This window comes from Camelus bactrianus, chromosome 22 (assembly GCF_048773025.1).
Source record: "Camelus bactrianus isolate YW-2024 breed Bactrian camel chromosome 22, ASM4877302v1, whole genome shotgun sequence".
Classification (NCBI taxonomy): domain Eukaryota; kingdom Metazoa; phylum Chordata; class Mammalia; order Artiodactyla; family Camelidae; genus Camelus; species Camelus bactrianus.
The window spans coordinates 28,624,040-28,641,528 of NC_133560.1; the positions used below are offsets into that span (position 1 = coordinate 28,624,040).

General features: G+C 52.3%; 2 protein-coding genes across 8 annotated transcripts in view; both read right to left on the minus strand.

The window, feature by feature from the left end:
- KDM4B (lysine demethylase 4B) overlaps positions 1-589 on the minus strand; it is a 122,422-nt gene extending 121,833 nt beyond the window's left edge. For 2 of the 3 annotated variants that reach the window (XM_074351027.1, XM_074351025.1), the window contains exon 1: positions 443-589. The gene's annotated coding sequence lies outside the window, so the exon portion shown is untranslated. The remainder of the gene's footprint in view (positions 1-442) is intronic. The other variant, XM_074351026.1, reaches the window with a different exon arrangement.
- A 5,459-nt stretch (positions 590-6,048) lies between these two features.
- The window catches only part of UHRF1 (ubiquitin like with PHD and ring finger domains 1), a 30,279-nt gene continuing 18,838 nt past the window's right edge, over positions 6,049-17,489 (minus strand). For all 5 annotated transcript variants that reach the window (XM_074351031.1, XM_074351033.1, XM_074351028.1 and 2 more), the window contains 8 exons: positions 17,250-17,354; positions 16,339-16,445; positions 14,195-14,357; positions 13,976-14,113; positions 12,503-12,656; positions 12,268-12,425; positions 10,439-10,537; positions 6,049-7,489 (listed from right to left, as the gene is read on the minus strand). In XM_074351031.1, the coding sequence (XP_074207132.1) occupies positions 7,343-7,489; positions 10,439-10,537; positions 12,268-12,425; positions 12,503-12,656; positions 13,976-14,113; positions 14,195-14,357; positions 16,339-16,445; positions 17,250-17,354 (1,071 nt within the window). In that variant the 3' untranslated portion in view covers positions 6,049-7,342. The remainder of the gene's footprint in view (positions 7,490-10,438; positions 10,538-12,267; positions 12,426-12,502; positions 12,657-13,975; positions 14,114-14,194; positions 14,358-16,338; positions 16,446-17,249; positions 17,355-17,489) is intronic.

The window sequence follows — 17,489 nt, forward strand, 5'->3', positions numbered from 1 at the left end:
TTATTTTTTTTAATTATTAGGATTGTTATGAACAGTAGAAGAGGAGGGCCCCGCCAGGCAGGGCCAGCCGGGCCGGGCCACCCACGCTGTCATCTTTTGTGCGGGGCCGGCGGGGACGCCCCGACCCAGCCCCCGCGCGCCCCTGGCCCGGGCAGGCCGCCCCCGCCTCCCGCCCCCGGCCCCGCCATTGTCCGGCCGCGCCGCCCCCGCCCGAGGCCCGGCGGGAGCCCGGGGCCGGGCGGTTAACGCCCCCAACCGCCTCGCGGGCCGGGACAAAGCGCTGCGGCCGCGGCCCGAGCAGGCCGCGCCAGAGGCCTGGGCCTCGAGTCCCGGGCGCCCGCCGCCCGAAGCCCCGGGTGCGGCGCGGGGGCGGCGGCGGCGGCGGCGGCAGCGGCGGCGGGGCCCGCGCTCGGACGCGGCAGCCGTCTCCCCGCGGGCTCACCTGAGGCGGCGCGCGCGGCCCGGTCCGAAGCAGCGGCGCGCGCTCTCGCGCCCTCGGCGTCGCACCCCGAGGCCCCGCTCGGGCCGGGCCCCGCTCGGTCGCTGGCGGCCGAGCCCTCCGCGAGCGCCCCGGGCGGGGCTTATAAGGCTGCGCGCCAGCCCCACCCCGGCTGCCATTGGCCCCCGAGCCCACGCCCGTGCACCCATTGGCTGCCGCTGACAGCTCCGCCCCTCCCCTCCGCCAGCCCCATCAACACCGCACGGCCCGCCCCCCGCGCTCCTCGATTGGGCGGGCGCAGGGGACGGCCTCGCCTTGCCATTGGCCGGCCGGCCGGGACACGCCGGTACCCACCCACGTGCCCGGTGACCGGCTCAGTTCTCATTGCAGGCTGCGCACGCCAGCCAAGAGGCCTCACCAACCCGACGGCGCTGGGTCTCGGATTGACAAGGGCGCCTCGGGGACCGCCCAACGACCGCACGGGGGCAAGAGACTATTGGCTCACGGGGTCAGCCCCAGGAGCGGACTGGCTGGGGCGGGTGCCAATCACGGCCCGGGCCCCGCCCCGGTTATCAGGCGGCTTCTGAGTACGTGAGACCCAGCACAACTTCAGCATCGCGCCGGGGAGGAGCGAAGAAGGGGTTCGAGACCCAGAGCCGGAATTGGGGCGCAGCGTTCTCCAATTTGCGAAGTCCAGTGTTAGGAAATAGGTTTCCAACGCAACTTAATTTGCAAATGAGGAGGACTGAGAACTGAAGAAATTAAAATCAAGCACACTGGAATTTGACACAACATTGTAAAATGATTATAAATCAATAAAAAATGTTAAAAAAAAAAAAAAGAAATTAAAATCAAGCAGCAAGCATCCCTGCCTCCCCTCCGACCCCCAAAAAACAAGTTCATTTCCATCACAATCGACAAAACTTTGCAAAGGCATAAGGTCTTTCGGATAAAGTTAGGTGACCTCCGAGTTCCGTAAAACGTAAGGGAGGCGAGGAGTTGGTGCCTCCTGACATAGGTTCGAAGCTCAGCTGGGCCCACACGCCTCACTGTGGTTGGCCTCCAGGAAAGTAACCTCGCTGGGCCTCAGTTTCCCCGTGAAATGAATTTGACGATGATACAACCCCTCATTGTCTGCCCCTCTCCTGGAAAGTTTGCAGGAATCAAGTGGGAGGAGGTCCATAAAGCGTTTGCCCCTGTGACTTCTCCAAGTGAGCATTTAATTAAGGTTTACCATTATCAACAACAAGATTATTAATTGCCCGCCACACTGCACTTCAGGCAGTAGGGTGGGCACACACCCAATTCGAGGGCAAGTGTGTAAATCGGGCCATTGGACGTTTTCTAACGACGTGGTAAGTGTATCTACACTGTACATGTGCTGTTCCTGGAGGTTACCTGCAGGAGAAAGTCTCCGGAGCTGCTGTACACAATTGTGTCCAATATTTTGCTCTGAATATCCATGGATAGATTAGATTAGTAGCTTGTAGCAGCGGGATACTCTAGAATACTTTTAACTATGTAGCAATTACAAAGGAGGTGGATCTACATGTACTGTTATGGAATGATCCCCTACAAGTCACGTGGAGAACTCCAGAATGCTCCAGAATTCTGAACAATATGTATGGAACCGAACACACAGCACCAGATGTGGTGTGGTTTCTAAGAGCTCGCACCTGTGGCAATCCCCAAACGGAGAAAGCTAAATCTCTGAGGTGATGGGGGAGAGATCCACGTTGGTAAAAAGGGTAGTTGGTAAAGACTTGAATTTGTTCTAGGCTGTTTTACATCCTCATGGGCCATATTCAGATAGTCCTCGTGCAATTAAAATTTAACTTAAAAAATAGGAAACAGCATCTGCTCCCAAGGAACTCCCTGACCAGTGGGAAAGACAAAATGTAATCTGGGAGCAGGAATGCAGCGTTAGGAGTGCAATCATGAAGGATCTTCCCACCCCGAGCCTTTTTTTCCTACTCCCTAGTTTACCCTGTAAAACAGTGAATTCCAGGTATTTGGATTTCACAGACTATGGGGGGGGGGATTTTTTTTAACTGGGGGACCTAAATAGGTTGTCAGCTTTCCAAGTTTGCTTAGTGGGGGACTTTTTTAAATGCTGGCTGTAAGAAACTTAACAATTGTAGAATCCAGACGGTAAGGATATATAAGGGTTCACCATACAGTTCTTTCAACGTTTCTGTTTGAAAGTCTTCATAATAAAATGTCAGAAAACAAAACTAGGGGGAGGGCCTGGTACAGTGTGTGCCTAGCACGCACAGAAGAGGTCCAGGGTTCAGTCCCCAATACCTCCATTAAAAATCAATCAATCAACCTGATTACCTCCCCCCAGCAAAATAAGAAAATGAAAATTTTAAAGAGGGGAAAAAAAAGGAGAGAAAAATTATAATCACTGCCATTTAATTAAAAGGTGTCCTATGCAAAGCAGGAAGGACACACTCTCAGAACTTTCACATGGACAAATTCTCTTGGGAAAAACTCCCTTAATCGTCCTAGTTTTCAAGTCTCTGCAGACAGGTGCAGACTTCACAAAGGGCTGGGGCTGGGAATCACCGGCATCTCTCCCTAAATAAGGCCAGGAGGACCTCTGGCACTGGCCTTCAGATGACCCAAGGCCGGCTCATTTCTAACTGGCCTTCACCTTCCCGGGATGGGCAAGGTGTGGAGCTGAGAAACGTCCCCTGCTTGACAAAAACTTCCCTCCAGCTCCCGCTGATGGGCTAGTCTGATGCATAAGAGAGTAAGGGAGGGAAAAGTACCTAAAAATAAAATTTTTAGAAATATATTTGGGAGAAGGATTCTAATATTCCATCTCACGCCAAGCATACATGGCTAGATACACAAGTGCAATATATTCACTTTTATGAGCACAGACATGTAAATATACGTATACCGGCCCGCAGCTCAGGTGGTTGTTTACCAAGATGGTAGACAAAGCAACTACCCCATAAATGAACTGAAGAAAAACAGGCCCAGGACAGTAAAGACACCACTATCCTAATGTTCTTTAAATTTGCATATGAAGTAAACATATGGAAAAGTGTACATAAATGTAGATTTACCCTGGCTTTGGCATGTCCTCAAGTTAAGCCACTGGGTGTGTCTAATGCCTCAGTTTCTCAACTGCAAATGGCTGAGTCAAAACTCTATCACAGTAAAGAAGTTGTGAGATATGTATTACTCAGCCAGAAAAAAAGAATAAAATAATGGCATTTGCTGCAACATGGATGGGCCTGGAGATCGTCATTCTAAGTGAAGCCAGAACGAGAAAAAAAGATACCATATGATATCACTTAGATGTTTAATCTAAAAAGACACAAAGGAACTTACTTACAAGATAGAAAGACTCATATACAAAACAAACTTACAGTTACCAGGGTGGGAAGGGATAAATTGGGAGTTTGAAATTTGCAGATATACTAACTACTGTATATAAAATAAACAACAAAAATCTACTGTACAGCACAAAGAACTATATTAAGTATCTTGTAGTAACCTATAATGAAAAATGTGAAAAGGAATATATGAATGTGTATGACTGAAACATGATACTACATACCAGAAATTGACACACTATAAACTGATTATACACAATAAATAAAAATAAATAAAACCTCTATCACAGGGTTGTTCTGAGGTTGAATACTGCAGTATCAACACACATGTACAAATAAAGCCTGAAAATGTTGCTCCTCTGGGGGACAGGATTATATGTTTTGGCTTTTTCTTTCCAGCCTCCAGATGTTCTAAAGGGATTATGGGTCCATTTTATAACATGGGGTGGAGGGAGAGGAGGAAAAAAGTTTTATGTTAAAAAAAAATCAACCAGGTAGGTTTGAAAAGGTAGTCCATCCACCCTGTGGAATATTACTCAGCCAAGAAAAGGAGTGAAGAACTGACACTCCCTACAACATGGATGAACCTTGAAAGCTTCATGATCAGTTAGAGAACCAGACACAAAAGACCATGTGCTATATGAATTTATTTATATGAAACGGCTAGGAACAGGCAAATCCAGAGACAGAAAGTGGATGAATGGCTGCCAGGGGCTGAAGGAGAGGTGAGAAGTGACTACTAATGGGGACCAGGCTTATTTTGGAGATGATTAAATTCTGGAACTAGATAATTGATGATTGCACAACTGTGTTAATGTAGTAAAAACCACTGAACTGTACACCTTTTCATGTATCTTTTATATAATTTCCATCTCTTTTTGATGGAGGTATTGGAGATTGAACCCAGCACTTTGTGCATGCTAAACACTCACTCCACCCCTGAGCTATATACCCTCCCGTCCCGAACTGTATACTTTAAATGGGTGTCATAGCATGTGCAATGTATCTCAATAAGTGTTATTAAAAAAGCTACCAAGTCTACCAGGAAATTAATATAGTTACATTGTGATTATTTCTGCATAACAGGGTCACATACACATATTTTTCTGGGTTTGGCTAATGTTTAACAATGACATCACTCTTAACTTTTATGTGAAAAGTTAAACTCCACTATCTCAACAATGAAGACCCCTCATGTGTCCTGCCCCTGCGTAGGGCCCGCCTGGGGACATTTATGGAGATTGCTCCTCATAGCTGGGCATCTATGCAATTATCCCCATTTTTATTCCATGTTCAAACTCAGTATTTTTTTTTTGAGGTATAGTTTGTCTATTGTACAATTCCCCCGAAGTGTACAATCACCAACCACCACCAAATTTCAAACGTTTTCATCGCCCCCAAAAGGAACCCTGCACCCTTTAGCTCACTTCCCTCCCCCTCCCCAGTCCTAAGCATTACTGATCTTTGTCCCTAGAGATACCTGTGTGTGGCATTTCATGAGGTCACATAATATATGATCCTTTGTGACTGCCCTCTTCCCCTTAGCATAATGTTTTCAAGGATACACCTGACACATCTGAAGGTCCAAAACACACTGAACTTTGTTGTTTATTAAATCAGATCTGCCCACATCATTACCTAACCATCAATAAAAGGAACCAGTAACCAGGGGTAAAGAATTGCATTTGCAGAATTCAGCATGATTACCTTCCCTGGAGTTGATTTTCCAACTTGCCTCATCCTTGGCCTCTGACTGCTACTGGAAATAGCATTTCAGGTCATCAGTCCCCATACCCCCATGTACCCCCATCTCCACCCCCCTGCAGAGAGCCCCCCAGGGTCAAGCAGCTCCCTGGATGATGAGACAGGCTGCTGGTGCCCACTGGTGGCAGAGCCGGTCTCCCGGTGGGGGACCACCACAGCCTGACTTTTTTCAAATGTTAATGGGGACAGTGCCGCCCACCTTGGTGACAGTGACCTCTGGTTCCAAGCTGGAAGGTCCGGTTCGGCCCCTCTGCTGTAGGTCGCTGACCCTGGGAAAGGACAAAGGTTAGACCCCCCGCATGTCACTGTGACCTCTTGGGCCTCAGTTTTCTCATCTGCAAACCGGGGATGATGCTACCTGCCTAGCCTGTTTCCTACAGTTTTTGTGAAGAGAAAATGAATGAATAGCTGTAGAAACGGCCAGTAGCAGCAGCAGCCTACTAGTAGTAATACAGTAGGTTACAGAGCGATTTGCAAATAGAAGACACAACCAAATCCATCTGTAAAAGGCATTTATTCTGAGAATCTAAAATCTGGACAGAAAATATTGAACTTCTTAGAAAAAGCCTACACAGGATTTTGCGGTTTCTTCCTAATACATTAACAACCTAAGAACGAGGGGAAAGAGACACCTTTAAAACAGTATTGTTCCTGTCTGCCTGCAGTTGTGTGATTTAAAATATCCCTGTTCTGTTGAGGTATAAGCTGCAAACTTTGGTAAAGTTAAGAAAATTAACAAATTCCAAAAAATACAAAACTCCCCCCCTCAAAAATACAACCAAACCCTAAGTTATTAGATTTCTTGGTACATATACAGTAACTACAAAAAAAATTCATTTCAAAAAAGTGTTTATTAAAAAAAAAAAGTCCCTCTTGTAATTCCCAATTGGTGGGTTGAAAATTCAATTTCAAGGATCGACAAAACTCAGACGGTCCCCACTCACACCCCCGGGGCCCCCAGGGAGGCGCTGGCGGACCACAGTTTTAGAATCTGGTTGGCATTGTCGACGATTCAGTGCTAAGAAAAAGAGCCCCACGTCTGAAAAGTAAGGAGGAACCAAAGGCACTTGAATGTGGCCCCATGCGTTTGCTTCCGTGGCGTCCAGATGGAGGAGCAGAGAGTCTAGTGGAGGTAGCTTCGGTGTGGCCCCGACTCTCAGCCCGGGCGGCCGGGGGCCTGTGCGCTCGGTAGGGACCGGGACGCAGGAGCAGAGCACCGGGGGATGGCTTGGAGGGGAGTTCCAACTGGGTCCCGACTGGCCTTCTCTGCTTTTCCAGTTTCCTGGCGGGGCCACACCACCCCCAGGGCCACCGCCAGATACCACCTTGCTGGGTTCTAGGCGACGAAATTTCACCTTCGGGGCCAAACCCACCAACCTTGGGAAGATTGTTCTAGGCAGCAGCGGGGCAGGAACGTCTAAGACCTTGACGCTGGCAACTTCAGCAGCCTTCACGCCAAGTCGTTTCTAATTCCATCCTCAGAAGAAAAAAATGTGAGTTCTTTGTTTTCCTTTTTGGCTGATAAAATTGCAGGCTTTGTACTTTTTATAAAACCAAGATAAAAACACTGAGAAGTCCAAGTTTCTTCCTTTGAGGCATAATACAAATTCCTGAAAATTTATAGATTAAAACAAAACAAAACAAAACAAAACAAAACCGGGAAGACGAGGCTTTTTAGGGAGTGGAAGAAAAACTACATGTTTAAGTTAAGCCCACTAAAAACAAAATGGGGGCCAAAGACCCCTCTGATACATTTTTTTAAAAACGCCCGGCGAGAAGTGCTTGAGCATCACCGTCCGTTGCCGTAGCCCGGGAAGAGCGCGTTGAGGGCCGCCTGCAGCGGCTGGTTCACCTGCATGGCATAGCTCCGGCCCAGGTCATAGCGGCAGGCCGGGCAGCTGAACACCTGGGCCTTGAAGGATCTGTCCAGGCAATCCTGCAGAAAGCGGGCCGGTGGTAAGCGCTCCTGCCCCACACTGCCCCCAGGACGGAGTCGGGCGTGATGCCTGACTGCTCACGGGGTCCAGAGGTCCCTTCTGACCCTCAGTCTTCCTTTTGACCACTCGCTGCCCATCCCCAGCCCAGCTGCCCCGTCTGATCCTGGCCGCTAGGCGTCCACACTTGCAGGTCACAACACCCGACAGGTCTGTCCCCTGGCTCTTGTCACTCATGCTTTGGCTCAAGTTCCCTGCTCAGAGGACCCTTCCCCGGCACCCCTGGAATATCAGATGGCCCCGCCGCAGCCACTCCTCTCACTGCACCCTGTCTGCCTTCTGGAATCACCCTGTGGACTAAGGTACTTGTGTGTGATAGGCCAGGTGTGCCCTGCGATCAGGGGCTGTCTAGCTGGCTCTCCCGGCACCAAGCTTAGATGCTCTGTACAGATGTGTCCATGACAAGATGGGGGAAAGGCAGGAGGGAGTTCTGATGCTGAGCTAGATTCTGGGTTCAAACCCGGTTCTCAACTGAGTAATGCCGGGGGAAGAGAGCCAGGTGGAGACAGAGCTTCAAAGCTTCAAGGTGGACGGCCCAGGAGAGCCGACTCCCCAGCCAGAGCAGCAGGGAAGACGCCAGCCACACGGCCGGAAACAACGCACACAGGTCGCGGGCACCTGCACACGTGAGCACATCTGAAAGACGGCGCCAGGAGACCTGCGAGAGACAACGCCAAGTCGGCGAACACCTGCTGATGCCACAGCACGTTGCCACCGCCGCCACTGGGCTGCAGCTTCTATTTCCTGTTTTTAAAAACTCCTGCATTCTTTTTCCAATATAAAGTCTATAGCTTGATTCCAGAGACAAAAGGTAGTTCTCTCTGCACAACACACCAAGATTCAGGTTCCAAATCAGGCTCTGGACAGCTGCCTGATTGACAATGGGCAAAAGGTGGGAGGAAACGCCCCAAGAGGCCACCCACAGATGACGGGTAAGCACAGTGGGGTCCACCCACAGGCTGCAAGGTGACTGAGCCTTCCAAAGGAAGGGGATTCCGATACACGCTACAACGCAGATGAACCCTGAACATGACACTCAGGGAGAGAAGTCAGACACAGAAGGACAAATACTGTCTGAGTCCACTCACAGGAGGTCCCTGCAGGAGTCAAATCCACAGACAGGAAGTAGACGGTGGGGCCGGGGCTGGGGGAGGGGATGGGGAGTCAGTGTTTCATGGGGACAGAGTTTCAGTTTGGGAACATGGAAGTTCTAAGTTCTGGAGATGGTGGTGGGGATGGTTGCACAGCAGTGTGAATGTGCTTAATGCCCCTGAGCTGCATTTTTACAAACAGAACAGTAAACCGTATGCTGTGGATCTTACCACAATAAAAATACTCTCACAGAGTAAAAACAAGATCGAGTGCTGGGACATCAGGGTGGAGGGCCAAAGCCGTTTCCCCACAGCCCGACACTGAGCCTGTCGGAGCGGGCACAGCAGGCGTGAGGACAGGCGGCACAGACGCGCTCGTGCCAGTGGCCTCTCCCTCCAGCACAGCATCAGCGCCCCAGCGACAGGTACGAGTGGCTCCCTGGGCCACCTGGCCCACATCCAGAGCCCGCGGGCCTGACTTCCTGTGCGCCCCGCAGCTCTGCTTCCACCAGCCTGGGGTGCCTCAGCAGTCGCCTGGAGCCAGACACCGGCCAGAAAGGTGCCGTGATGCCCCCTTCCACTGGGGCCACAGGGCTTAGCATGGCTATGTGGCTTCCCAAGGTCTCAAGGCCAGAAAGGGCAGAGGGGAAGTTAAACCCAGACCGCTGACATGCCCTCACCCCGCTCCGCCATGTCTGGGCCCCCCCTCGGACCCCACACAGCCTCAGGCATGCAGGGGCATCTCTCCCAGACACACAGGCCTCGGTCAGACCACATGGCACTAGAGTGAAGGGCCTGACCGTGGCCACCCAGGTCTTCATGTTCTCTGGTCTGACAACTGGCCTGACATCCTGGACTGAGACAGCCCCAAGGAGAGAACAGCTCAGAGACCCAGGGTGACTGGGAGGCAGGCACAGTCCCTTCTAAATGGCCTGCCTGCCTACCCGTAAGTTCCTACTGACCGACTCTGGCCAGAAGACCAGAAAGAAATCACGCACCCAGACGCGCTTCCCAACTGGAGGGACCCCCGGGACCAAGTATGTGGGGCCAAGGACGCTCGCTGCTCAGAACCTCAGCGTCCAGGGCACCCCCACAACAGAATGATCCGGCCCCCATCGGCACCACTCAGGGGCAGACCTCATCTGGCCCAGTCTGAGACCCTCCCAATCCCACTTTCAAAAGCATCAGATGTAATCATACTGTTCCAGCTCCATCACCCAAGGTGCCCACCCATCCAGGCTTCTGCACATGCCATTCTGCCTGCCTGGTAGGCTGCCCCAAGGCCCCCCTCAGGGAGCAGGTTAATTGCCACCTCCACCAGGAAGCCCACCTCCCTGCTCCTCTAGGGGATAAACGCCTCACACCTCTCCAGCCCAGCCCACAGTCTGCTTCATTTATTGTGATCAGATCCCAGGTCAGGATAACAGCCATTTTCTCTCACCTGGGCTCACGCATATATAAGAGGTTGGGGCAAGCATTCCAGAGGGAAGGGAGGGCCAGCAAGCGGCCCCCAAAGAAGGCAGGCACTAGCCTGTTGAGAGCACAGCAGAGGGCTGGTGTGGCTGGAAGTTCAGGGCAGGGGCCGGGCATGAAGTTTGTGGTCGATTCCAGAGAACAGGGAGGGAGGGGAGTGGGGTTATGGGAGCCTGTGATAAAGGCTGGGAGGCAACTGTAGACGAGGCCGCCCAAAAACAGACCCTGGGCCCCTCGGAGGGCCAGGGGCAGGAGGACCCACAGCAGCGGCAGAGGCAGAGCCCCTTCCCAGGACCGCCCGCCCCACCCCCGGGCTGCGCCCCTCACCTTGCACACGTTATGCTGACATATGGTCGTGATAGGGCGGAACACCAGCTCCTGGCAGCAAATACACAGGAACGTTTCTTCCACTTTACTCAGGAATTTCTGGAACCAGAGGAGAGGGTGCGTGAGATCAGCAAAGGCTCAGTTCCCTGGAATGAACAGCCAGGCTGGAATCCCCAGATCCCCTGCTCAGCCCCCACCCAGGGCCTGAGTTTCATCCTCCCACCCCCACCCCAGGAGGCAGGAGCGGCTGTGACCCCATCTTAGGCCCTGGCGCCGGTGGAGCGCAGCCAGGGTCCAGTTTAGGACCGCGCTCTATCAGGGAGTCTCTCGGGCGCGGAGCTCAGCCCCGCAACAGTGCCGCCTGCCTGCCACTCAGTCCCCAGGGTCCAGCGCTGGATGAGACAGAGAAAGACCGCCCTTGTGGAGCGCGGGGCTCAGTGCGGAAGGCCAAAGAGCAAGCAAGCGAAAGACCAACGTCGCCGCAGCGCTGGGGGCGAGACAGCAGCGAGCCAGGGAGCGGCTGCCCCAGAAGGCAGGCGGCCAGAGGGTTCCACGGGGGAGGTGGCCCATTAACAGAACAAAAGGACGTGGGGACGAGAACCAGCCTCCCAAGACACCCTCGTCCAAACCCTGGGACCTGTGAATGCCTCACCTCATGGGGAAGGGGGAACTCTGCAAGTGGGATTCAGTTAAGGCCCCTGGGATGGGGGTGACCCTGGGCCACCTGGGGGACCCAGTGTCCTCACAGAGTCCTTATCAGAGGGAGGCAGGAGGTCAGAGTCAGAGATGGGAGATGAGATGCTGCACTGCTGGCGGTGAGGATGGAGGGAGGGGCCGCGAGCCAGGGATAGGGCGCCTCTAGAAGCTGGAAAAGGCAGGACCTGATTCTCCCCGAAGACTCAGGAGGGACCAGCCCTGCTCACACCTGGATTTTAGCCCCTAAAGGCTCACTTGTTAGGGCAGCCACGGTGATTTCATGCAGGAGGAAGACTGAGCCCGGAGGGCTGTGGGGGAAGGTACTCGAGGCAGAGATACACATAAGGGCAGAAGCCCTGCAATGGGGTGATCAGGAGGTAAAGTCCAGAAGGACTTTAGCAGTGACAGACACCTTGTCCACAGCTCATACAGTTTGGGTTTGACCTTGACAGTGAGCCCAGGAGAGCTGGTCCCCACCAGGCAGGGGCAGCGGCCAGAGAACACCAAGCCACTCACCTGCAGGGACCCATCAACGTCACTCACCCCACTAAGGCAGGAGTGTTGAAAAAGACACCCCTGGTTTGGCAGTTCCTCAAAGATTTGAACCCAGAATGACCCTGTGACCCAGCAATCCCAGTTCTGGGTTGATACCCAAGAGAACTGAAAGTGGGGTCACAAAGAGATAACTGCACCCCTGTGTTCAGAGCAGCACCATTCATAGCAGCCAAAGGGTGGAAGCAACCCAAGTGTCCACTGACAGATGACAAATGAACAAACGTCGTCCATCCACGTGGTGGAGTATCGCTAAGCTTTAAAAAAGAAGGAGATTCTGACACCTGCTACAACATGCACATACTCTGAGGACATGGCGTTCAGTGAAATAAGCCAGTCACAGAAGGGCAAATACTGTGTGATCCCACTCACAGGAGGTCCCTAGAGGAATCAGACTCGAAAAGAGAAAAGTAGATGGTGGAGGCGGGGACGGAGTTTCAGTTTGGGAAGATGGAATGCTCTGGGGACGGATGGCACAGAACAGTGCACACGTGCTTCGTGCCCTGAGCTGCGCACTCTGAGCGCAGAGGGTCAGGTCTGTCACCCCAGAAAGGAGGTGGCCCGGTGGGGCGGGGGCTCACCGGCCCGTCCTTGAGCGACTTCAGGATCTCGGTCCACAGCTTCGTGTTGCTCTTGTCCTCCTTGATGAGGCTGCTCTGCTGGCTGGTGAGGCTGTAGGGCTCCACCCTGGTCTTCTTGGGCGTCTCTCGCAAGGACCCGCTGCTGGCCCGGCTGCCTCCTGGGAAGAGCGGAGCGGGTAAGGGTGGGGGTGGGGGTCCCGGCGAGGACGGCCCCCCAGCTCGAGGAGACACCCACCGGCTGACTTGCTCTTCCGCTTGCCCTTCCTGGGGGACGTGAAGCCTTCCTCCTCCTCCTCCACCTCCTCCTCCTCCTCCTCCGGGGCCGCCTTCTTGTTGTTCTCCTTTTCCTTCTGCCTCCGGGCAAGGGCCTCCAGGTAGCCTTCTGGGTACTACGGGGGAGAAGACAGGACGTCACCCTCCCCGGCCCCCGCCTGGCCCCAGAGACCTAGGCTCCGGCCTCACTCAGCCTCGGCTCAGAGCCTCCAGACTCAAAGCTGGACCCCCGCGGGAAAGCAGATGGTCAGCCTGCCCGGCATGAGATGACACACATCGGATGCTCCGTGTCAGAGCCAGCAAGTAAGATGCTCTTATTGTCTTTTCTATTTCTGGGAGAAGTAGGCAAACTTCTCCAGCCAGAGGCCAGGCACTAAAAATTTCGGGCTCTGTGGGGACAAAAGCAGGCCCAGCCCCTGTGGGAATGAGTGGCCATGGCTGGGCCCCCAGAAAACTTCACTGACCAACAACTGGCCCCAGGCCTTGGCTCGCCAACCAGATTTTGATGGATCCTGGGCTCCTCAACATCCCAACAGGCATGACCTGATTAGAACCCCATTTCCAAGGCACCTACAATCCCATCTAACTCTCCAGTGTTTCTCCTCAGGAAACCTTCAAGCTTTTCTACCAACACTAACTTGCAATGAAGACTTAAGTCCTAAATAAAAACCCTTTTCCCACCAAACACTGACAGTCCCCACGACCCGTGGCTGGTTCTCTCCCCAGTTCCTCGGCTTCTGAAATTCCTTGTAGGACCAACAATGGGTTCGAAAGACAACTGGCTGTGGCCCTCCCCAGGGGGTAGGTGCGATGTGACTCTCAACAGCAATTAAGATTCCTTAAATAGTCCCACCACGACTTATCACTATAGAGCAGCTCACCAAAATGAACAGCAAACACCATAATTATGGTGCAAAAGAGCCGCACTCCGCATGCACTGGGGGAACTCTGGGAGATGGAGGATTCCGTAGCTCTCGGCAGTGAGTGACTGCCCCGGGAGATCCTGCCACCTTATGTTCACTTTTAGACCTCCCTGTAGTCTATATCTAGACCAGTTTTATTGGTTTGTTTCTGCTGTTTTTGGAGCGGGAGGGGTGAGGAGCAGAGAGGGGAGAGAGACGGGAGAGAAAGGGAGGGGGACTGGCCGAGAGAGGACAGTGGACTCCAGATTTCAGATAAGCTCCTCTAACGCGGCTCTGATAAGAAAGTGGCTCTCAGCTCTAAAACCACAGATGCAAAGATGAGCTGCCACTCCCTGGTATTCACTGACTAAAAATGTGGATGGTACGGCCAGCAAGGTGCCACCTGCCCGGAGCCTGGAAATTTTTCAAGACAGGAAAACCCCAAGCAGGTGTCGAGAAGGCAGGCCCAGGGCTGGCTCCAGCCACGATCTGCTGGCTGGGCCGGGGGAGCCGCGCGGCCGGCCAGGACGCACCTGCATGGTCAGCCCCAGCTTCTTGATCCGGTCCTTGCCCTCCTTGGTCCAGGGTCCAGGCTCGACATCATCCCTGCGCAGGAGGAAGCGCCACACCAGGAAGCCGGACTTCCCCTTCTCGGGCCAGTACCGCACCACCTGCAGGAGTGTGGCCAACAGTGACCTGGGGATCTGGGGGCCTGGGGGGTGGGCGGGCGAGGGGGGATGGGGGCTGCTAACCTTGTAGATGCCGTCGTACCGGTTGCCCTCGGCTGGGGCGTACTTGCTGTGCTTGCGGCCCTTGACGTTGCGCACCACCCGGACCGGCTTCCCCGCCCTCCAGTCCTTGGCCTCGGCCCCTTTGCGGTCGTTGATGGGAGCACTGCAGTTCAGAGCCAGCGCCCTGCAGGGAGAGCCAGGCCCAGCACTGTGGGTGGGACTGCATCCCCGCGACACAGGGCTGAGTCTCCGCCTCTAGACCCCATGACTGGGACCTTCTTTGGGAAGAGGGTGCTTGCGGATGGAGTCAGATTCAGAGGCAGTCACGGTGGATTAGGGGGGCTCTAAGTCCAATGACTGCTGTCCTTCTAAGAAAAGGGAAACTGAGAAGGACACGGGGGCAGGGCCCGAGAAGGTGCCAGCACAGAGGCTGGAGTGTTGCATCTACAAGCCAAGGGACATCCAGGAAGGGCCCACCCCTAGAGGTTTCAGACAGAGCATGGCCCTGCGACACCCTGATTTCAGACTCTGGGCCTCCAGACTTAGGCAAGAATAAATTCCTGTTGCTTTAAACCACCCCAGTTTGTGGTATTTTGTTACTGGAGCCACAGGACACTAACAAGACGTGGGGAAAATGCCATCAGGGAAAATGAGGAGCAGGGAGGGTGTAGCTCAGTGGTAGAACACGTGCTTAGCATGCATGAGGTCCTGGGTTCAACCCCAGTGCCTCCTTTAAAAATAAATAAACCTATTACACTCCCCCTATATAAAAAAAAAAAACCCAAACAACAAAAAAACCCTGAGGAGGCGCACAAACATGGGCTGGGCCGGCAGGTCTGTCTCGACAAAGGGCACAGAGGCCTGGGTCAAGTGGACCAGAGGTCAGCTCAGTGTCTGATGCAATGAGGCCGTCTCACCGGGCGAGCAGGAGGAGCGGCAGCTACGCAGCTGTCCTCCTGCGCGGACAGCGCTTGTTAAAAACCAGATTTCTTAAGAGTCTCATGTCCAGATTTTAGAACATGATGTTAGCTTCCAAGCAGTTCCTCACACCATTAGATCTCCAAAAATGGGATTTTTTTTTTAATAGCCACTGAAATTTAAATATTCCACTAGACAAAAGTACAAAAACAAACCCTTCCATCATTTTTAAAACAGATAGTTAGTTATTGATATTTGGCTGTTTTGGATAACGGCATGATGACTATCCCCACACATAACATCTCCCCGAGTCTCATAAACACACTTGCAAAGGAGAGTTACAGGGTCGTGAGTAAGAACACTCCCAAGGCTCTTCATACACACAGGCAAAGAGCTTTCTAGAAAGATGGTATTAATTTGTGTTTCTACCAATAGTGGAACGCTAGTCTACGCCTTGGCATTTCTCAACATTTTAGCATCTGGGGCCAACATCACATGGTAAATAAATAGTATCTCATCGTTGCTTCCATGTGTATTTCTTTGATCACTAAAATAGAACAGTTTCATGGTCTTTGGAGCTTTGCTTTTCTTTGCTGTATGATATGCACATACTTTGCTGTTGTCCTATTAGTTTTTCTTATTGATTTGCACCAGCTTTTTACATATAAGGACATAACCATCAGGTGTCATGTTAGTGGCAGACTTTTCCCCAAGATAGTTATTTGCCCTTTTTTTCCCACTTTACTTAGGGGTTTTAATGCTGTAATTTATAATATTTAGCTCATCAGATCTGTCTTTTCCTTTGGGCTTTATACTTTTTCTGCTTTATCCCATTCTGTAATCAGTGCTCAGCAAATGCCTGCCCACCTCTTGGTTTTGCAAATAAAGTTTTATTGCCAACAGTGTCGTGCACACTCTCTCACATGTGCTCTGCAGGTGCTTTGTGCTAGAACGGCAGAGCTGAGGGGCTGCAACAGAGACCATGCCGCCTGCAAAGCCAAAAATATTTATTATCTGGCCTTTTAGGGGGAAGTTTGCTTTAATGCACCTGACTCATGAGTGTTTAGTGGACAGAGCAGGAAAGAGCTGATGTCCATCACCCCTACGTCCCACCACACTCTTCATGGGACTCTAACTTCCTGCAGATGACACCCCTGCAATGGGACCGATCCCTTCCCCTGAGTAGGTGCTGGAGGATAAGGCAGACGTGTGACACTGAGGAAATTAGAACACCAGATTCTGCAAACCTGTTGGTGTTGGTGAGTTTTTGATCACAAGACTGTTCTGCAGTCCTCTTGTTGCCGGAAAGATCTCGTCCACCGCTGCCTGTGTACGTGAACGAATTCCCGTGGTCCTGAAACAGACACAAAGGGCAGGCTGAACCCTCCATAAGGGAGAGGACACACGCCAGTGAAAACACACATACACACACCCCCATCAGGACATCAACTGTCAAAGAAACAGAAAATAACAAGCGATGCGGAGAATATGGAGAACCTGGAACCCTGTGCACGGCCAGTGGGAATGTGAAATGGTGCAGCCACGGTGGAAAACGGTGTGGAGGTTCCTCAAAAAGTTAAAAACAGAATCACATCATAATCCAACAATCCCACTCCTGGGTTTATACCAAAAAAGAACTGAAAACAGGGGTTCAAAGAGGTTTTGTTTGTTTGTTAGTTTGTTTTTTATAACCATGTTCACAGCAGCATTATGCACAGTAGCTAGAATGCCAAAACAATGGAAGTATCCGCTAAGGGATGAATGGGAAAACAAAATGTGGTCCCGTCCATACACTGGCTATGATTCAGTTTTCAAAGGGAAGGAGTTCTGACACTCCCTACAACATGAGAACATGACACTGAGCGAAATAAATCAGACAGACAGAAAAAGACAAATATATGATTTCACTTATACATCAAATCCAGAGACACAAAGTAGGATGGGGGGTGGGGGATGAGGCGTCAGTATTTAACGGGGACACGGTTTCAGTTTGAAAGATGGAAGAGCCCTGAGAATGGACGGTGGGGATGGTTGCACGACCACGTGAACGTCCTTGATGCCACTGAGCTGTGCACTTGGAATAGTTAAGATGGTAAGCTTTATGTTAAGTGTTGTCTGCCACAATTAAACAAAAACGAAACCACCTCCCCACACTCACCACGTCATCCTCATAGCCCCCAGCCAGGACCAGAGAGTACGCCCCGTCGTTGCTCCGGCCGTGGATGCCTGCCACGTGAGGTCGATGGACCCCCGACTCACTGACCTGCGAAAGCCACCGAGAAACACATGGTACCTCCTGGACCGGCCGCAACGGAAGAGCCCGAGCCCTCCTTATTCCTGCCTTCGGAGCCAGTGCTGACTTCCCACCAGATGCATCCGGCCTGTCACGAGAACCTGT